This window comes from Trypanosoma brucei, chromosome 6 (assembly GCF_000002445.2).
Source record: "Trypanosoma brucei brucei TREU927 chromosome 6, complete sequence".
In the NCBI taxonomy this organism is placed as follows: Eukaryota; Euglenozoa; class Kinetoplastea; order Trypanosomatida; family Trypanosomatidae; genus Trypanosoma; species Trypanosoma brucei.
The window spans coordinates 1370147-1389612 of NC_007279.1; the positions used below are offsets into that span (position 1 = coordinate 1370147).

Genomic DNA, 19466 nt, shown 5'->3' on the forward strand with positions numbered 1-19466 from the left:
GTGTCGGGCGTTTTGACATTGCTTCTTTTTTTTTTTTTTTAAGATTCTTTCCCTTTCCCTTTTTTTTATTAACGGTTCAGTGTTTCAAAGGTATGTCCAAGAAACAAGAGGTGAAGTACTACGGCTCCAGCGCGGGGAAGGACCAGCTGGTTTATGGCGTTGTGCACATCTATGCATCCTTCAACGACACCTTCGTTCATGTCACTGACATGTCTGGTCGTGAAACATTCTGCAAGGTGACAGGAGGTATGAAGGTAAAAGCAGATCGCGATGAAAGCTCACCATACGCTGCGATGATGGCTGCTCAGGATGTTGTTGCCCGTTGCAAGGAGTGCGGCATTAACGCTCTGCACGTGAAGATGCGCGCCACTGGTGGTGTTGGCACTAAAAGCCCCGGGCCTGGCGCTCAGGCCGCCCTCCGTGCACTCGCCCGTGCAGGCATGAAGATTGGCCGCATTGAAGACGTCACACCGGTGCCAACGGACTCCACTCGCCGCAAAGGTTCCCGTCGTGGCCGCCGCTTGTAGACATACGGAACACAAAACCACACCAGTGGCTATTTTTGTTTTGTTTTAGTGGTAATTTGCCGCGAACTGATAATTTTATAGTGAGAATTTTCTTTCCGTGTCGTTATTCACGGTGTTGGCGCGACACATTTTGAACCTGGAGCTGGTGAAGAAGAAGGAGCAGTACTCCCCTGCTCTTCACCAGCTCTTGCAGTGTGACTTGTTTTGTTTTACACCGAAATCGCTTCTTCTCTTTCTTTCTTTCTTGCCCAACGCCCTTTCTCCTCGTCGATCCGATAACAAAAAGGAAAGGAAAGGGTTCGTCATTCATGTTTCGCACGTTCGGTCGGCGGCTTGTATCCTGCACGCTTCCCCTACTTCAATCGGCACCTCATGATCTGCCAGAGGGATTTGAGTTTATGGAGCACAAGGTTGTAAACAAGGACATTCATGCTCCGCATGAAAATCTTGAAACCCTCCGGTTAACTCTTACCCGCCAGGACGAATTCCTTTTGCGTGAAGAGCCCGTCAAGTGCGTAACTGTAACGGGAACCAACGGCGAATACGGTATCTATCCCGGGCACGCGTATAAAATTGTTCAGCTTAACCCCTCTCCTCTCACAGTGGAGTACACGGATGGGACCACAAAGAAGTACTTTGTTAGCGGTGGATTTGCGCACATAAACAATGAGGGATCGTGTGATGTCAACACTGTGGAATGCACTCTGCTGGATGATTTGGACCTTGCCATCGCTGAAAAGGAGCTTGCGGCACAACAGGCAGCGTTAGGGTCGGCGAAAGATGACAAGGCGAAGTCTGTTGTTGAAATTCGCATATCTGTCATTGAGGCTGTTATTGCTGCCCTAAAACACCACTAGTAAAAGGCTGCAAACAGGAGGAGTGGGACAAGAAAAAGAAATGAGGGACTGACCGTAGTTTGCGAGCTTTAGTTTATTGCATGTCTCTTGTTGTAGCGTTTCAGTAGCGGAGGAATTGGAGATAGCGGTATGGGGTAAAGTACCACTTATCACTATCGTGAATTGTTTATATCTCTATCTGCCTCCTCCTTTCTCTCTCTCTCTCTCTTTGTGGGCGCGGTGTCCTTTTCTGTGCTGCTCGACATGTATTGATACACTTAAGCTTAGGTTTCGTTCTTACTCTTCTCCCATTTTTTCTTTTTTCTTTTTTCCTTTTCCTTTTTTTTTTGCCTTCCCTTCAAACTCTTTTCTTTCGTCGTCTTTTCCCCCGCCCCCTCCTTACAAATTCCCATATTATTATGCACCACCTTTTGCCAGAACACTGTGAGGGATTCTGAGTAGGGAGGCACAGTAAAGAGGCAAAGTCTGAGTGCAAAAAAAAAAAAGAGGGGCGTGGGGCTGGTGGGCGAAATTATTGTTGTTGTTTCTTGAGGACCGTTTTTGTCTATTTTTTTTCATAATGGAACAACAAACCATATCATTGCACTACCAGCGTATGGAGGAATGGTTGATTGACAGAAGGGCTGTGCTTGGCAAAAAGTACAAGAAGGAGTATGCTCGGTTGTTAGAGTTGGCACCTACATTAGTTCAATTAGTCAAATATGATATACCCGCTCAGCAGCGACGGCAGCAAAAAATTTCCTCCGCAGTTGATGATACCCACAGAGCCATTGAGGAGGCTACCAAAAGTGCCCTGAAGTTTGAGGAAAAACGGACGAGGATGATTGAGGAGTACGATCTCCACAGAGGCGGCGATGTGAATGTGGAGACGAACCTTGAAGGGGCCGTGGACGCAAGAATTGCCTCTAGCATAACTGCTTTAAGTGGTGTACTGAGAGAATTGGGAAGTAGCCATTATCTTGCAATGTTCCGCGGTGTTTATGACGATTTTCTATCAAAGTATTCTTCAGGGATGTATGGGGGAGGTGCGTTTTCGCAGCACTTTCCGTGGTTGGAACGTGTGTTTGAGGAGCGGTTCCATGCGATTGATGAGGTAACCAACCGGAGTCAAGAGGGGGTTGCAGCTGCAACGGAACAACAAAGTAACGAAGTTGGGTGTGTTATTGATTGGGGTGATGTGGGAACCTCTGAACCAATTGATGTTGGCGCAGTAGTGGAGATAAAATGGGAAAACGATGTCGTTGCGAACTGCACTAATGACGATGAGGAGTGTTTGCCACCTGCAGTAGCGGAGGGAGTAGCAACTGTTTCGGTAGCTAACGCAGTGCATAGGAAGAATATATTGGCAGAACTCCAGGCAATGCGGTGCTTTGCATCCGAAAGGGCGAATGCAGGTGACAACTCTCTTGATGAGTGTCACGAGCCAGTACTTGCTGTTGAAAAACAACTGACGACTTCTACGGAAGCCTTTTTTGTCCGTATGCACACAAGCCAAACGGCTCGAGTAGCGTTTATTGACGAAATACAGAGATTTCGTCGGGCTGCAACAGCGGCTGTGACACGTAAGGCTAGTAGTGAAGCGCGGCTGCAGCAGGTGCTGGAGGAATTACAAGAAATGGAGCCCCATTTGGAAGTATTACTGCAATCTGCACGGGCCTGCCGTGATGAATGCCTTGTGGAACTTTCAAAGATGTTTCCCGGCCAGCGCGTCGTAATGGTGGGCGATATCAACAAATTTTTGTGAAGCGTTTGTGGTTGTGGCCGAACTCCAAATTTCAGGGAATCGTTTGATGAGTGATGTCCATAAAGATGTGTCCGCATTTTGGGGGTTTGGGGCTAGGGTTATCGTGGCCAGTTTTTTTTTCCTTTTTTGCTCTTTTCCGTGTATTTTTCCTATTTTTAATTTTTTTTTTGGAAAAATAGGAGATGTGCGAAGAACTGAAGGAAAAGAAACAGCGATGGTCAATGGAAAGAAGGAGAGTTAACGCCCCTCCTCCCCAATATGTCTTTGCTCACGCTGGCCGGTTTCGTTGTAATTTCTTGTTAAATAAACAAAAAATTTTTTTCCTTCACTTCCGCATGTGTTAAGTAATCCAACCATCCATCCATCCATATATATATATATACCTGTACACATTTTTTTTCTTCATTCTTGCTGTTATTGTTGTTCTTTATTTTAAATTTTGTATGCGTGATCAGCTAGCTTGAGTGGAAGTCAAGAGTGCTGAAAGATGGAACATTCGCGTCGGAAGGAGGAATCGCCTGTTTGGCTGAACTCTAGCATTCATGTGTGGAAGACAAAAAATGACATAAATGTCGTTAACCTTCGCGATGCGTCTGAGCATCTTCCAGCGCTCCCTTCAGCTCGTGCGGAGGAGAGGCCTCCAGGCAACGGTGGTCACCGAACCAGCATGGAGCGCACTGGTGAAAACAACGAAAGAACAACGGAACCAACGAAGCAGGAAACTTTAAATGAGATTCTCGCCCTCATGCACCGTGCTTCTGATCAGACTCGCGGGTCATCCAAAGGTACAACTGCAGACTCAAATCTTTCCACAAATGCTGGTGGAAAAGGTCCCGTGACCGATTCAGAGGGGAAGGCATCACTTTTCCCAGAACCCAAAACATCAGGTATTGTGGACGTTGAATTTGTTCAGGGCGTTAATTTACCAGGGGGTAAAAATGTGTCCCCTCCACTTCATACGCAGCCACCTCGCGACAGTATGCAAACGGTTGCTCTGTTTCATGATCCTGTTTGGGGAGCAGCTGCCGTGTCGAGTGGCGCGGATGTTTTTGACACCGGGAGTGAGAGTCAGGGGAGCGCGGTTACGAGTTTGCAAGTGGAAAATGTGTCGGGACGATACAGCAAAGGCGATGTGAACCCCCCATTGATGCCCGCACCGGCGGCGCCCGTAACAATGATAGCGCCATCGGCACCCCTTTCATATAAGGTTCCGGGGAATGTAAACGAGACGATGTTTACACCGCAGGCGCAACCGGTTGCGATGACATCATCACCGTCACAATTAGGTTACCCGCAAAACATCGGTTTGAGTACTGCAGGATGGGCGGGTGCTGCACCTCATCCCACAGGTGTTGCGATGCGTCCGGTTCAGTTTGTTAGTGTGCCTGTTCCTGTAATGGCGCACAATGCAGTGATGGCTGTACCGCAACCTTACCGCATGCCTTATTCTGTTTATCAAATGCAACCCCAAGCACCGCATCCTGCCCAGTTGCAGCATCAACCTGTCGTGTATCATACGTCCCCTGGCCAGGAGCTACATCATATTCATCAACAGAAAGTTTTAGCTCCTCAGGATGCCACGCCGCGTCCGGGAACCAACATTGGGGCAACGCCATTTGTTCCAGGAGGGAAGAGTGTTTAAGTGTGGAACTGCGCGCCATAGTTTGTTGTTCGTTATCAAATGAAGCTCTATATGATGTTTTGTTCTTCGTTTCTTTTACTTTTTTTCGTTTTTTTTTCTTGTTGTTTTTATGTTTTATGTTTTATGTTTTTTTTCTTCTTTTTTTTATTTTTATTGTTTTTTTTGTTTATTGTGTTTTTTTTTTACGTTTTGGTTCTCGCTAGCTTCTTTTTTTTTTTCGTTTTTGCTACCTCCCTTTTTTCTCGCGTTATTGATTTGCTCTCTCTCTCTTTTTTTTTTTTTTGCAAAGCTATTTATTTTGTTTATTAAACTCTACGGGGGAGAACAGTTTTTTTTTGTTTTATTTTTGTGTGTAACACGGGGTCGTGGGAGAGTTAGGGGGGTGGGAGGGGACAAAAAAAAAAAGAAAAATGAAATAGAAAAAACCCAAACAAAAAAAAGAACAAAAAGAAGGATAATAATTATAAAAGAAACGCACATACAACAACTGTCTTTTGTAGCACGAACAGTGTTACGGCGGCAGTAACAACAACAGCAAAAAAAAAAAAAGCAAATATGCCGCAGGTTTGATGAGGGATTTATGTTTTGCATGCGGAAGTAATTTGTGTTATGGCGAAGGGCACACCACAACAAAAATACAAAAGCAAAAAACAAAAAACAAAAAACAAAAAACACAAAAACACAAAAAAAACACGAGCCACGAAACAACAACAACAATAACAACAACAACAACAACGCAGTAAAACAATAAAACAAAACAAAACGAAAAGGAAAGAACACACATGCACACATATACATGCAAATACAACAACAAGGAATTTAAAAAAAAAACAAATATTTGAAAAAGAAAAAAGCAAAGTGAAAGTATAAAAAAAAAAGAAAAGAGACGGAAAGAAGAAGGGGGACACTTGTGTTTGTGTTTGTGTATGTTTATGTTGATGTGTGTGGGAAGGGGAGGGGGAAGTGGCAATGTGAAGTGAAGTGAAGTGAAGCAATAAATTTTTAAAAGAAAAAGAAAAAAAAAGAAGCAAAAGAAAAAGAAGCAAAAGAAAAGAAAAGAGAAAGCTCGAACCCAATGAATCCAAAAGAAAGTTCTTTTTTAAAGTTAAACTTAAAGTTAAATATAATAACACCACTAAAACAAACAAACAAACGAATAAACAACAACAACAACAAAAAGAAAGCAACCGGATGGGGAAATATATATATATATATATACGAAAATGTTCGACAAAAAGAAAAAGAAATAACATTGTTTAATTGTTTGCGTGTGTTTGGTGTACGTGTGTTCGTTTGTGTGTATGTGTATGCACTGGAGAGTTCGAAAGTGTGTGTTAGGTGTGATAGGGGAATTTCGTTTTCAAAACAAAAACGAACAAACAAACAAACTTCTTTTTAATTCCTCAAGGTAGGCAAAACAAAACTAATTTTTTTTAAAAAAAATTAAAAACAATATTCACTACCACTGCACGATAGTGAATATTGTCTGTCTGTCTGTTTGTTTGTTTGTTTGTGTGTTTTTTTGTGTGTTTGTGCTTGTTTGTACTACCCATTGCTGCTTTACATATATATGTTTGGAGACTCGCTCTTCCATGTTATCTCGTTTCTTTCCCTTGAATTTGTTGGAGTGGAGTGGGAGGGGGAGAGGAAAAAAAAAAATAAAATAAAAATAAAAACTGTTTGTTTTTGTTTTTGTTGTTTGTATTTCCGTTTCACTTTTTTCTTCTTTTGTCTGTCTGTGTTCTTATATTTTTAATATTGTTTCATATTGATTTTCATTTTATTGCTCCCGCTCTCCCTACTCTTTTACTCTGTTAGCTCCCATATTCTCCTCAGAACCTGCGTCAAAACTTCACTTTTTTTTTCTTTGCAACTTCTTCTTTTTTAAAAAAAAATCTCTTTATCTAATGTTCGTTTCATCCACACTAGTAAATATAAGAAAGGAGAGAAAAAACACATATTTGCTTATAATATAAGAAGCATACGCACATACATATATATTTATCTATCACAAAAATAGCAATAATAATAATAGCATATATTATTATACATTATATCTTTTGTGTGTGTGTGTGTGTGTGTGTGTGTTATTCGTAAAAAAGGATTTCACAAGTTACATGTCGGAAAGGGACAAGCAGCGAAGGTCGCTGGAGCGGGAGCGCATGGCGACTGTCATTTTTTCGTATATTTCCCATTTGATGAGGACACATGAAGAAGAAACGACAGTTGCTGATGAGTTCATTCCATCAACGAAGTTTTTTCGTACAGAAACTCTACCAAACATATCACTTATTCACTACGTCCGACGCGTTGTGGAACATATGAACTGCTCTCCAGAGGCGTACATATTTGCACTCGCGTACATTCGAAGGTTATTCGTTGCAGGTTTCCCGTTACACACTCATTCCATTTATCGCCTTCTTCTCACCGCCGTTGTCGTTGCGACGCGAGTTCGGGATGATTTTTTATTCTCCAAAAAATATTATTCAAAAGTGGGAGGCGTAACCGCTTGCGACCTCAACATGATGGAAATTCATTTTCTCGCTGATCTTCTTGAGTATCGAGTGGAGGTATCACCTGATGAGTATCGGGTTCTTTGCAATGAAATCACGGCGCTGCTGTCATCTGAAGTCTCAAAGTTTGACGGCAATTCATCAAACCCAAATAATGACACCGCTGCTGAGGGAGTTGCATCAATTCAAGAGCCGGTGGGAAACTCAAAGCCCCGTTGGATGTCGGAGTGTTGTTTATATTGGTAACAATGTAATCATTTCAGCATATGAACCCATACATGATGGTAGTGTAAATAAATATGTAGGCAAATTTATGCAAATGTTTGTGTGCCTTTATGTATGGGTGTAATTCTCATTGTGTGTCTCCAGTCCCTTTCAATTTGTTTTTTATTTTTAGTTTATTTTTGTTCTGTGATTTTATTCCTTCCTTTTCCCTTCCCGTATTGTTCGCGCTATTAGTGTTGCACGTCTTCAAGTATTGGTAAATAAATAAATAAATATATATATATTTCTTTGTTATCATTATCATTGTTGTTATTATCATTTACTCACTGAGTTTATGTTTACTTTATTGTAGTGTTACCATTCATTAATTGTTCTCTCTAACATTTATTTACTTTCACTATTTTCATTATTTTAATTTTATCTTCCCAGGAGGTGGAGATCGGGGGTTGAATAGGAGGAGGAAAGTTCTGCAATAAACCTGAACTTTCTTTGTTGTTTCTCTTTTTTATTTAAGAAAAAAAAACTTTCCCCTCCCGTTCACAAACACTGTAGGGAGCGATGAAACCACTTTTGGCATTTAACAGAAATAGATTTATATATATATATATTTATATTTTTTAAAAATTTTGACCACCCTCCCTTACACTTATTTATCATCATCGGGGTTTTAATATATATTTTTTATTATCACAATGTAATTGTACCGTGAGGGGACTTACTATTATTTTTGAAATGCAGCTACTAAGATCGGATGCTGTGTAGAATATATATATTTTTTGGTTTTTTTTTTGAGAGTTACTCAGCCACCGCGTAGCATTGGTTTCCTTTTGTCTCTTTTTATTGTACCTCATATATATATATATATATATGTATTCGTGTATGTCCAAAATTAACAAACGAAATAAATGCATAAACAAATATGTGATGCATATATTTATTTCTTGTTTCTCTAAAAAAAGTAGGAAGTGTATTGGAGAGGAGTTAGGGTTATAGAGATGTCCAAAGGTTACACGGTATATTCCCTCATGCATCAACCGCAAGAGACGGTTATTAATGAATCGTTAATCAGGGAATGCATTTACCTTCCAACTGCTCGTGTTACAGATGAGGAGCGTATGCGTTTTGTATGTGCCCGTGAGGAAGTTCAGCGAAAAAAGCGGGCAAAGGCCGCGATGGAGACCATGGAGTTGCGTAATGTAACAACACTGTTGGCATCATACCGGCGTATCGGAAGAATTGAAAACCTTGTTGGACTGGGCAACTTGACGAAGTTGGCACTAGACAATAATCTTATCACGACAATCAACAACTTAGGGCATCTGAAGAAGTTACAGTGGTTAGATCTAAGCTTTAATCAAATTACAGAGATAAGTGGTTTAGAGGAACTTACAGAACTCGACACACTTTCTCTCTTTGCAAACAAAATTTCAGTCCTACAAGGCATGGACACGTTGACTAAACTAACATCGCTGAGCATCGGGAATAATAATATTGAGGCACTTGAAGACGCGGCCCGTTACTTACATCGAATCACAAGCCTTCGTGTTCTTACCTTAAAGGGAAACCGCGTGGAGAGGCAACCGCTTTACCGAACCCGTCTTTTGGCTTTTGTTCCTTCATTGCAGTTTTTGGATGGTCTCATTGTGCGACGAAGTGAAGTTGTGAAGGCTCGTGAAGAGCAACGTGAGCATTTGATGCCCATAGACGAGGAGGATCAACGTATAGCAAGTGAACTAAAGGCCCAACAGGATGCTGAGGATATACGAAAAGATTATCAGAGATTTAACTGCCCTGACGAAACGAAGTTCTACGACGAATTGTTCCACCTGGAGGTGGATGGACGCAGCCTGTCTGAGATATTGCGGTTAGATGTTTTCGCCATGTTGTCGAAGGATTTAATTGAAAAATTCCAGGTGGAGTTCACTGAAAAGGCAAAGGATCTCGCGGAAACCATGAAGGCTATCCGTGCAAAGCGTGATGCCGATGAGCGAGTCTTCCAATCCACGGCCGACCGATACAAACATAACAATGCAGAGGCTTCCAAAAAAATTATAAAAGAATTCGAGAAGGAACTTAAGGTGCACATCCCGCGCACCTCTGGGAAGCACGACTCCAATGGAAAGGAGTTGCCTCAGGAAGTAATTGTGAGATTTGAGAAGCGTTTGCAGGAAGTACGGCACCAACTCATGGAGAAGGAAGCTGATCAATACGACGCTCTGGAATCTTTGAATGCTGGTACCATTGCGAAGTGGAAGGGGGACGCTGTCGATGTTATACTCCAAACCGCGTTTGAGAATTTTCTCAAGATGGAAGTTGATTTTCATGCTGGGCTCCGGAAGCTGTTCGATACCGTGTTTGAAATGCGGCAGAAGCAGGAACATCAGTCCGATACTTACCATCAGCTGAAGCAGGAAGAGAGCTTGTTAACTGTTGTTGACAACAAAGAGGAATATTTGAAATTTCTTGGTGACTGGTTTGAGGCACGGAGGAAGCGCTTAGAAGAACTGGAACAGTTTTATGTTAAGAACGAGGAAAACCTGCTTAACGAGCGGTCAGCCCGTATATTGAAAGATGAGCAGTGCCGACACAGAAACCGTATGAATGAAATACACGAGTTCGTGGAACAGATGTCCCTGTGGGTCCACAGTTGTTAGATGTGTCATGTAAAAACAGTGCATGAAGACGAGGAACATGCGTGCGTGTGTACAATTATTTGCCAGAAACTTGGGACGACATATATATATATATATATATATATATATATACGGCTCCTCAATGGCCTTTTCACCCTTCAACCACCTGTCAGCTTTTTGCGGGGAAGAAGGGTGATTTTTTACATATGTTATTTTATCACTTTCTTCCCCCCCCCTTCGTTCCTGCGGAAACCTATTCGGTGGTTCTCTTCTGTCCATGTGACTAATCACTGAGTTGTCCTTAGCTGCAGCCAAGTAGTTTCAGCACTTTATTTATGTATTTTCTTTTTTTTCTTTTACTTTCTCTTCCGCTAATTATCTTTGGTTGCGTGTCTGTGACGGCTCAGTCGTAGGAAGCTAGAAGCCATGGGGGCGTTCATGTACATGAATGAGCTATGGAAGAAGAAGTCTTCCGATGTGATGCGCTTCATCCAGCGTGTTCGTGCGTGGGAATTCCGTCACCAGCACACCATCGTACGTCTGCGTCGCCCCACACGTCCTGAAAAGGCCCGTATGGTTGGCTACAAAACCAAACAGGGTTATGTTGTGTTCCGCGTGCGTGTGCGACGTGGTGGACGCAAGCGCCCCGTACACAAGGGTATCACATACGGTAAACCCAACACTGCTGGTGTGCTCGGCAGGAAATTGAACAAGAACAACCGCGTTGTGGCCGAACAGCGTCTTGGAAAGAAGTACGGAAACCTGCGCGTGCTCAACTCCTATTGGGTAAATGCGGACTCGACATTCCTGTGGTATGAAGTGGTGGCGGTGGACCCGATGCACCGCACCATTCGCCGTGACCCGCGCATCAATTGGATCGTCAACGCTGTTCACAAGCACCGTGAGCAACGTGGTCTTACATCTGCGGGTCGCAAGCACCGTGGGCTACGGCAGAAGGGCCACAAGGCCTCCAAACTCCGCCCATCTCGCCGTGCAGCGTGGCGCCGCAACAACCGTATGGTGTTCCTCCGCAAGCGTTAGTCGTACATGCATTCGCAAAGCAAGTTGTTGGGGATATTCCGTGTCACAATTCCTTGGTTGTTTTCCTTTTTACGACACCGTCCCTTTTTATTTTTACTTTTTTATTTGGTGAGTGGGATGAGAGGTGGGTATGGACATGGGAGAGATGGTGGCGAAACCGACCCTCTTTCTTCGGTACTCGATTCCTGTTGTATCCCTTGCCCCTTCTCACTTCTGTTTCAAACTCTTCACTTTATATTTGGCTTTGGGCAACGTGTTTTGCTTCCTCTAGTGGGCCGTTTCTCCCTGGAGTTGCGGATTCTGTGATTTGGATACTTTCAAACATATATGCTTCCTCCATTTTTTTTTTTTTGCTCCTTCTTCAATTCTTTTCCTTGATTGCTTCTCTGCCGGTACATATATGTATATGTATATACCTGCCTTGAGTGTGGATTATATAACGTTTCGTAGTACTGCATCGTAGTTTCGGTTCACTCTTGTAAGACAGCATTGTGGAAGTGTTGAACTGATGGCGGTTGAATCCGATGTGTTGCCTCCGCTAACGCGCCTCCCTCCTGATGAGGCCCTCAGTTTTATCTGGAAGATAACCCGATCAATTTTAATACTTGTTTTTGTCATTTTCGCAGTGATCCCTGCATTATGTGGCACCGTGTACCCTCCTTTTTCAGCTTTGTGGGATGTCATAGCTGCGATATCTCCATACACGTGGGGTTCCGTGGGAATAGGTATCGGTATTTCCCTTTCCATCGGTGGTGCGGCATGGGGAATATTGACAACTGCTTCGTCTCTTAGCGGAGCGGCAATCCGTGCACCTCAGATACGGAGCAAGAATCTTATATCCATAATTTTTTGTGAAGCTGTTGCCATCTATGGTGTTATCTTATCCATTATTATGATGGGTAAGATGGAAGCAGATGGAAAAGCAGTGGACAGCAGTGGGATCTTCACTTATCGTGCAGCTGCAGCTGGTTTTACGCTTTTTGCAGCTGGTTTGGCAGTTGGTCTTGGGAATATGTGCTGCGGAATTGCTGTTGGTGTTGTCGGGAGCAGTTGCGCCATTGCTGACGCTCATAGCAGCTCACTATTCGTGAAGATACTTGTAATTGAAATTTTTGCTTCAGCACTTGGTATATTCTCCGTTATTGTTGGTATTCTCATGGCCCAAAAGGCGGTGATGGTATAAAGCGTGGAGGGGGAAAAAAAAAGAAAAAGGGAGGGAGCGAAGAAGAGGGAAAGAAAAGGGTTTGATGGGAGGGATAAAAAATTAGAGAAAAGTTCAAAAAGGACAAAATAAAGAGGAAGAGGAACCCCCTCACGGTATTGGAAAATGCCGTCCATACGGGTTTTCCCACCCCCGGTTTTGGATGCCTTTCACAAATAACGTCAGAATACTTGAGTTCTTTTTTATTATATTTTACAACCCCTGCTGTTTATCTTCCTTTCCTAACCCCGTCAATCACCTTTCTTTTTTTTTCTTCTTCTGTTTTTTAAATCCACAATACACTCTGAATCTTACATTTTCTCCTCTTCTCTTTTCCAGGTTCTTTTGCCTTCTGAGCCCTCCGTAGGGCTCCGCTGCAACAGGTACTCGACTACAACATTAAGCCTGCCGCGTTACTACGTTCTACGTAGTATCGGTTGTAATCTCTTCTTTTCTTTTTTTCCCCCTCTCTGTTTAGTTGAAGTTCTTACCTTTTTTTTAAAAATTATTTTTTCTCCCTTCTCCATTTTAATGCTTCCCAAAGGAAGGTTGGTGAGAGAGCTTTGTGTGTGTGTGTGTGTGTGTCTTATGCTGGTGTAGGAATGGCTGCCTCACAGCTTATCGCGACCCGCTTTACAGATTTGCTCGCTGAAGGGAATATTGAAAGTGCCCTCAAGTACATAGCTAATGATGTGGTTTACAACACATGGTTGGGTGTTGTGTACGGAAAGGATAATGTGGAAGTATTTCTGCGCGATAACGTCCGATTTGTTCACCACGGGAGGAATTACAATCGATGGAAACAAGTTCAACACAGTTTGGATGCCTCACTCAAACAGTTCACTGTGAATGATGTTAGCGGCTACGACGAGAGCGCGCTTGACGTTCGCTCGTATTATGATTCAGAGGGATATGACTCGCAGGGATATGCCACATTTGAGCGTGACGGGACAATTGCATCACATGCTAAATTCGCTGTGTTTCATGTAAAGGTGAAGGAGACAGTTGTTTTACGTAACAACAAGGTGGTATTGGTTAATGTGTCGAAGCGAGCATGAAGGTTGTGCGCCCGTTCGTATCTTTTTTCTTTAGCCGTCTCCTTCTACCTTCCTGAGCCGTTTTAAGCGGCATAATTCGCATGTTCTTGTGTGACATATTCGTAAGTGTAAATCTAGTGACTTGGTTTTATTTTACTTCGCTGCTTCTTTCCACTATAACAAAGCTTTATTAATTTCTCTCTTCTTATTTCCTCTTCCTATCCGTTTTGTAAACGCCCTTTACACACATGTAAACGCGCTTCCATTTTTAATTTTTTTTAATTTTTTGAAAAAAATATAAACATACCTGTGTTTATATTGCTGTTTATATTTTATATTTTGATACAGTTAAAGATACAAACGACATTGGCAATGCGAGCAAACCCAATTGAGCGAAGAAAAGAAAGGGAGACTGCGCTCTCCGTGCGACAGAGGGAGTTGGAAGAGTTGCGTCAACGGAAAGCACAGCTGGGGGAGGAATTAGGCATGGAACTCAGTGCGTTAGAAGGTGACAATCTTGCAGCGGCCTTTCCTGTTATTCAATATTGTGGTTCGAGGCCAAAAAAGGATGCAAAAAAGATTCCAGTGGAGAGCCTGGGAAGTGTGATGAACCAATTCGAGATTGCCATCAAGGCAATTTCACAGAATAACCGAGATATTGAACAACAGATTACTGACCTCAATCGCACCATTGGCGTGGAAGCTCAACGCTTTACCAAGTTAAAGCGGCATTCAAAGGAACTTGCAGATGCCACAGGTGTCAGCCTGGACCCCAATGCTGTGCAACACCTCGCTGGTAAATCCCGAGATGGAGAGGACTGCAGTGGTGGTTTAAAGGAACTTGAGGAAACAACTGTGGTGTTGGAGGAACGTAAGGCTCTCGTTGAGAAAGAAATCAGGGCTGCACGCCAGCTTGTAAAAAAGAAGGAGGAGGCTGTTCTTGCAATGAGCAGTGCGCTGGAGTCACGCCAAGAAGAAATTGATCAGTTGAACAGATTGTACAACGATATCCGCGTTGTAGATCGTGATATCAAATGTGAAAAGGAGACACTTCGAGAGATAATCAGTGAGCATGACATTGTGGATACCAAACTTAATGAAGCCATTGAAAGAAATGTATCACGAACTCGTTTACTTATTGAGCAAGGTATTAATGAGATCAAGACAGAAATTGCTGATTCTGTGAGTGTATCGAGGCGTGGACAAGAACGGGTAATGAAGGCTCAAGAGTTCCGCATTGACCAGCTTGAGAAGCGACTTGATTGTATTAATAAGGCTCTGAAAAACAACCACCTCACGCGAGATGTGGAGGCCATTGTTTCTCACAAGTGGGCTGCGGCAGGTGATGCTCTTGTTGCTGCAACACCTGATGAAAGTATGTATGATATTGAGGCAATTATACCACCACAGGAAAGGTGCCATCCTGCTATATATAACCTTCTTCTAACTGAGAAGGAAAGGCTGGCGCGACGCATCAGTTTACTGGGTATCATTGCGAAAGAAAAGAAAGAAGTAATTGACGCTCTTGCGTGTAAAGCCGAAGCATTGGCACGTGAGTGCCAACAAGCCATTCAGGAGCTTGACCACGTGGCCTCTGCTGCTGCATATGAGGAGGAAATGCAGCGTGTTGAGGCTATGGAATACATTCAGAAACAGCGCCTTCACTACAGTGATCTATTCAAGGAAATGTGGAAGCTTAAGACAAAGAATCAGGGTCCACTGTGGAGGGCGTATTAGCAATGAGGAAGAAAAAAACAACAACAAAAGACAACAGTGGCGAAGAAAAGAAGAAAAAAAGAGGGGAAGTAAACAACTTCTGATAGCAGCAATTTGAGCACGTTTTGTAAAAAATGAAAAAAAAAGTGGAGGCTTTGTGGTCCCTTCTTTCTCCTCCTCCTCCTCCTCCCAATTTCATTCCACCGTATTGTTGAAGGGGACAAACGCTTCCGTTCGTGTGTCTTACTACCGTTCTCTTTTAATATCTTCTTCTATGATTTCTACGCATGCGTGCATTTGTTGGTGTGCTTGCGAGTATGAAGATGAAAAAAAAATAAAAGAGGGGAATCTCGTTCCGTCGTTTCTTGCCTGTAATTTGTAATCATCGCTCTTCGGGGCCACCGCTCGCCGATGAAAAGAGGAGGGTAGGAGGTAAATTCCGTAAAAAAAAAACAGAGCAGCAGCAGTGAACTAACAAAAGTCAAAGAAGAATTTAAAAAAGAAAACACACAAGCGCGCACACACACAGAGAGAGAGAGAGAAACTGAAAAAAATTGAATTGAATTGAATTGAAGGATACGATGTTTAGAAGTGGAGAAGGATTGCGATGCGGTGTAAAAAAAAAAAATGGATGTTTCTTGTTTTTATCTTCTCTCTGTCCTTTTTTTTTGTTTTTGTAATCCCCTTCCCCACATTCTCTTTGACACCATCCCACTCTTAGCGGGAGTTGCAAAACTATAGCAAATTAATGCTAATCCAACCCACTTTGGCTTATGTCTTTCGTTTTTGTGACCGGTGCTCTATTTTTCCTTTTGTTTGTAAATCTCTTTTTCAACTTTTGCCCAATTGCCGTCATTTTTTTTTCCCTGTTGTGTACGCAACCGTGTGACACAGATTCGTGGTGTTTGGATTTTTCCAAAGATATCACGCAAGGAGAGGGAAGGACGAAGTGAGTCACGCACAAACGTAAAAAGGGTGGAGTAAAAAAAAAAAAGAAGACAAGAGGAATAATAGGAGAAACACACTTAATTGTGGGGTATAAGTCATTCAGCACCCCACAAGGTAACAGTAATTGACAGTTGACAAAAGAAATAATATTAAAAATAGTAACAATAATAAAAGGCTGTAGGTAAAGTACAAAGGTAGAGGGTGGCAGAAGGAATATTGGTGAGGGGGGACGCAGTTTTCGTGAGTGGGTGTATTGCCGTTTTTGCAGTGATACGCGGTGGGAGGTAACTCATCTTTTTTTTTCTTTGTTTGTTTGGTTATTACCGTAACTTCCTTCTGCTTAGTTGAGAAAGTCGTGAGCGCGTACTGCCACGCGGGTGAAGGCGGCCCAAAGGTTACTGGGAATGCATTGTAGGACAGCATCTGATGAAGAGGAGCATCTGAGTCTCCACAATGCCGTTGAGGAGGCGGTGCATTTAACGTGGAACAATAACTATGAGAGGGCAAAGGAGATACTTTCTCGTCACAAGGCGAATCATCCTCGCTTTTCCCTAGAATTTGCGAATGTGTTTCTTGTTCAAACTCTCATGAACTCCACCAATGAAACTAGGGAGGTTTTGCTTGACCAACTCAAGGAGGCAGACGCGCTGGCCTCCCATGCCAAGCATGGTGATTCCATGTTTCGAGTTGGCGAGGTCGCTGGAAACAACGAAAATTTGAGGTTTATCAGCAAGTCCCAGCGACAAAAAAGGAAAAAGGAGTTTGAGCGGCGTCGGAAGGCCGCACAGAAAGCCGGTGAACCTTTCGACGACGCGTGGAAGTTAGAGTGTGACGTTATTTATGCGGAGGCGTTGTTCATGCGGGCTGTTGGACAGTTAATGATGAACGCCTACTTCCGGGGTGGGATTAACCTTCGAAAAGCGTGGGGTTTATATTATAAGTTGATTCAGCAAGTAGAGGCTGATACAGACGATCGGATTCCAGAAGAATTGAAGATGTGCATCAAGTACGGCACCGGTACCTTCTACACGTTTCTTGCCTTTGTTCCGTCTACTGTGATGAAGGTACTCTCAGTCGTTGGTTTCGTGGTGGATAGGGAGTTGGGCGAGCGGTACCTTATGGAGGTATTCGAGAGTGATGGAATTCGATCGCCGTTTGCGGCACTTGTGCTATGCACATTTTACTTGTTTTTGCCAACAGGTCTCGGTAAGGTTGAGGAAACACTCGTGAAGGCGAAGCGCATACTTGACAAGATGAACGAGCGGTACGATGCAAATACTTATTTTTATGGTTACTCCAACTTCTACCACAGAAAAAGGGGTGAGATTGAGCAAGCATTGGAAACAATTGAGAAAGCTGAAGCGAACGCAGAGCGTGTTGGGTTGGTTCCTACTTTGGTCCGTTACCTGCGCGCCGACACGCTTTTCATGGATCTGCGTTTTGAAGAAGCAAAGCAGCGTTACACCAGCGTCATTGAGCATCTCAGTGTAACAAAGCAAAGCTTCGCATACACAGGACAGGTGGTTCTCTCCCTTGCGGCTTGCTGTGTCATGCTCGGTGATGATAATACTGCAGTGTCCTGGTTGAAAAAGGTTGGCTCAATGTACAACCCAAAGTCGAAAAATGACGCCAACTCCCCCAAGTTTGCCTCACGTGTGTTGAATAACAACCAACTTCTGCCCCTCTGCGGGGTTTACATGCTATACATTAACCGTGACCTCGCCCACATGAACGTTAATCAGGCTGAACGCGTCCTGATGGAACTCCAACGCGTTACCACTGGGAAAGATATGAGCAGCCCGGAGGCCATGTACATGCACACCCTTTTCGTGGCAGTTATTCAGAAGGGTTGCGGCCGCACTGACGAGGCAGAAGAAGGGATGAAGAAGATATTTGCCAACGAGAAGAGTATACCAAGGGATTCTATGGTTTTGCCTTACGCGTATTATGAAATGGGTGAGCTGGAGTTCCGACGGGGTCGAATTGAAGAAGCAAAGAGACTCTTTACGAAAGGTCAGTCAATTCCCGGTGATGGAAATGAAACATTGATGAATCGATATCGCATAGCACTAAAACAACTTAAACAAAAGACTAATGATGGGTAATAGCGGTAACCACATGACATCGGGGGATGCAGGGGGCACATTTGTGCCGCCATCGCGCCGGCAAGCCCCGCGTTGCCATAGTTAGCAGCAACATTTCATTTTCCGAGCACAATCTTTTCGTTTTGTGCTTAAGAGGCTTTTAATATTTATACGGAGCTCTCGCCACCGCCAGACCATTCCTTTCCACGTGTTGCACACGCAGCGGGTATTGCGTTCTGTTGTGTTGTTGTGGTTTCGTGGAGCTTATGCAAGCGGGTTTACCGCCGGTGCGGCGGGCTAATGAAAAGGTGGAAGGCGGACGTGCACAATGAGGATGCGGAAGGTGGTAATTTTAAGGGACATACGTCAAATACCACGCCTCTGGAGATGGAAAAAATAATTTTCCCATCTCAATAACCATTTGGTTATATATAGTTATCTATCTATCTATATAAGTGTCGAAACTTTTTAAAATGATTTTTCTCTTTTATCTTTGACACCGCCACCGCCACCGCCACCCCTTCCTTTTTTTTCTATTTAGTGCTTTGTAACGGCCCCACTACTGTCACATGCTGAAGCTCTTGTATGTTTTTGTGGTTCCTCTGTTTCCTACTGACATTCTTTTTTTTACATTTCTTTCATCGAGCAACTTGGAGGGGGAGAAGGAGCATGTGATAAGGCACCGGGTGGACTAAACGATATCCATGTGTAGTTGTGTGCTCACCCGCCTCGCACTGCAGTTTATTATTATTATTATTATTCAGCACTTCCTCATTTATTATTTTCCTTCATCAGCACTAGCGGTGTCAAGCCCACGTATTTCCAGCATTATCCCTTTGTTTTTTTTTAAACTGTCCCTCTTTTTTTGTTTTTTTTTCACTTTTCACCCTTTTATCGCCCGCTGAGTTCTGTATGTCGGCGCAGTCAATAACTCAGCAGGTAATTTATTGCTGGAGGTGTGTGGTTACCTACTTTTGCTCATTTCCCTCCCGAATTCATTTTAATTCCATCTATTTGAATTGCTTTTCCGCTTACTTGTGTCTTTTCTTTAACCTTTTGTTATCATTTCTTTGTTGCCCCTCTCTAACTTCTTTGCCTCTCTAATCCTCTAAAATTTGATTTGCAAACTACCCATCTGCTCGCGTTGCCACGGTTGGAAGATAACAGAAAGCAAATAGGAAAATAAAATAAAATATAGACACCAAGTAGGGAGAGGGAGGGGGAAAAGAAAAATTAGAAGAAAGCAAAAAAGGATATCTCGAAGAAACAACTTACTATATTGAGAGGGGTGGACCCCA

General features: G+C 43.1%; 11 protein-coding genes across 11 annotated transcripts, besides 30 other annotated features; all 11 read left to right on the forward strand.

Annotated features, from left to right (window-relative positions):
* Positions 1-19466: part of a sequence feature (sequence corresponds to BAC RPCI93-30P15) that runs on past both edges of the window.
* Tb927.6.4980 (40S ribosomal protein S14) lies at positions 93-527 on the forward strand (the record flags this gene model as incomplete). The annotated part of the gene is made up of 1 exon (XM_840522.1): positions 93-527. One exon carries the CDS (start codon positions 93-95, stop codon positions 525-527), a length of 435 nt encoding a protein of 144 aa, XP_845615.1.
* On the forward strand, positions 836-1384 carry Tb927.6.4990 (ATP synthase, epsilon chain, putative; the record flags this gene model as incomplete). The annotated part of the gene is made up of 1 exon (XM_840523.1): positions 836-1384. The coding sequence occupies one exon, from the start codon at positions 836-838 to the stop codon at positions 1382-1384; it is 549 nt and encodes a 182-aa protein (XP_845616.1).
* Positions 1556-1594: a sequence feature (CT-rich).
* Positions 1675-1712: a sequence feature (T-rich).
* On the forward strand, positions 1944-3128 carry Tb927.6.5000 (hypothetical protein, conserved; the record flags this gene model as incomplete). Its single annotated transcript, XM_840524.1, has 1 exon — positions 1944-3128. The coding sequence occupies one exon, from the start codon at positions 1944-1946 to the stop codon at positions 3126-3128; it is 1185 nt and encodes a 394-aa protein (XP_845617.1).
* Positions 3240-3297: a sequence feature (T-rich).
* Tb927.6.5010 (hypothetical protein, conserved) lies at positions 3616-4770 on the forward strand (the record flags this gene model as incomplete). The annotated part of the gene is made up of 1 exon (XM_840525.1): positions 3616-4770. The coding sequence occupies one exon, from the start codon at positions 3616-3618 to the stop codon at positions 4768-4770; it is 1155 nt and encodes a 384-aa protein (XP_845618.1).
* Positions 4840-4954: a sequence feature (T-rich).
* Positions 4975-5053: a sequence feature (T-rich).
* Positions 5165-5222: a sequence feature (A-rich).
* Positions 5402-5461: a sequence feature (A-rich).
* Positions 5474-5506: a microsatellite.
* Positions 5512-5669: a sequence feature (A-rich).
* Positions 5742-5762: a microsatellite.
* Positions 5775-5833: a sequence feature (A-rich).
* Positions 5909-5934: a microsatellite.
* Positions 5968-5988: a sequence feature (AT_rich).
* Positions 6032-6080: a microsatellite.
* Positions 6195-6220: a sequence feature (AT_rich).
* Positions 6253-6314: a microsatellite.
* Positions 6419-6446: a sequence feature (AT_rich).
* Positions 6450-6552: a sequence feature (T-rich).
* Positions 6832-6858: a microsatellite.
* Positions 6888-7529, forward strand: Tb927.6.5020 (cyclin 7, putative; the record flags this gene model as incomplete). Its single annotated transcript, XM_840526.1, has 1 exon — positions 6888-7529. One exon carries the CDS (start codon positions 6888-6890, stop codon positions 7527-7529), a length of 642 nt encoding a protein of 213 aa, XP_845619.1.
* Positions 7766-7794: a sequence feature (AT_rich).
* Positions 8099-8136: a sequence feature (AT_rich).
* Positions 8174-8196: a sequence feature (AT_rich).
* Positions 8358-8381: a microsatellite.
* Tb927.6.5030 (hypothetical protein, conserved) lies at positions 8504-10162 on the forward strand (the record flags this gene model as incomplete). Its single annotated transcript, XM_840527.1, has 1 exon — positions 8504-10162. One exon carries the CDS (start codon positions 8504-8506, stop codon positions 10160-10162), a length of 1659 nt encoding a protein of 552 aa, XP_845620.1.
* Positions 10243-10273: a microsatellite.
* On the forward strand, positions 10568-11182 carry Tb927.6.5040 (ribosomal protein L15, putative; the record flags this gene model as incomplete). The annotated part of the gene is made up of 1 exon (XM_840528.1): positions 10568-11182. One exon carries the CDS (start codon positions 10568-10570, stop codon positions 11180-11182), a length of 615 nt encoding a protein of 204 aa, XP_845621.1.
* Tb927.6.5050 (V-type ATPase, C subunit, putative) lies at positions 11691-12365 on the forward strand (the record flags this gene model as incomplete). Its single annotated transcript, XM_840529.1, has 1 exon — positions 11691-12365. The coding sequence occupies one exon, from the start codon at positions 11691-11693 to the stop codon at positions 12363-12365; it is 675 nt and encodes a 224-aa protein (XP_845622.1).
* Positions 12876-12897: a sequence feature (AT_rich).
* Positions 12948-12968: a microsatellite.
* Positions 12986-13441, forward strand: Tb927.6.5060 (hypothetical protein, conserved; the record flags this gene model as incomplete). The annotated part of the gene is made up of 1 exon (XM_840530.1): positions 12986-13441. The coding sequence occupies one exon, from the start codon at positions 12986-12988 to the stop codon at positions 13439-13441; it is 456 nt and encodes a 151-aa protein (XP_845623.1).
* Positions 13685-13722: a sequence feature (AT_rich).
* Positions 13793-15157, forward strand: Tb927.6.5070 (hypothetical protein, conserved; the record flags this gene model as incomplete). Its single annotated transcript, XM_840531.1, has 1 exon — positions 13793-15157. One exon carries the CDS (start codon positions 13793-13795, stop codon positions 15155-15157), a length of 1365 nt encoding a protein of 454 aa, XP_845624.1.
* Positions 15689-15710: a microsatellite.
* Positions 16489-18189, forward strand: Tb927.6.5080 (hypothetical protein, conserved; the record flags this gene model as incomplete). Its single annotated transcript, XM_840532.1, has 1 exon — positions 16489-18189. One exon carries the CDS (start codon positions 16489-16491, stop codon positions 18187-18189), a length of 1701 nt encoding a protein of 566 aa, XP_845625.1.
* Positions 18910-18929: a microsatellite.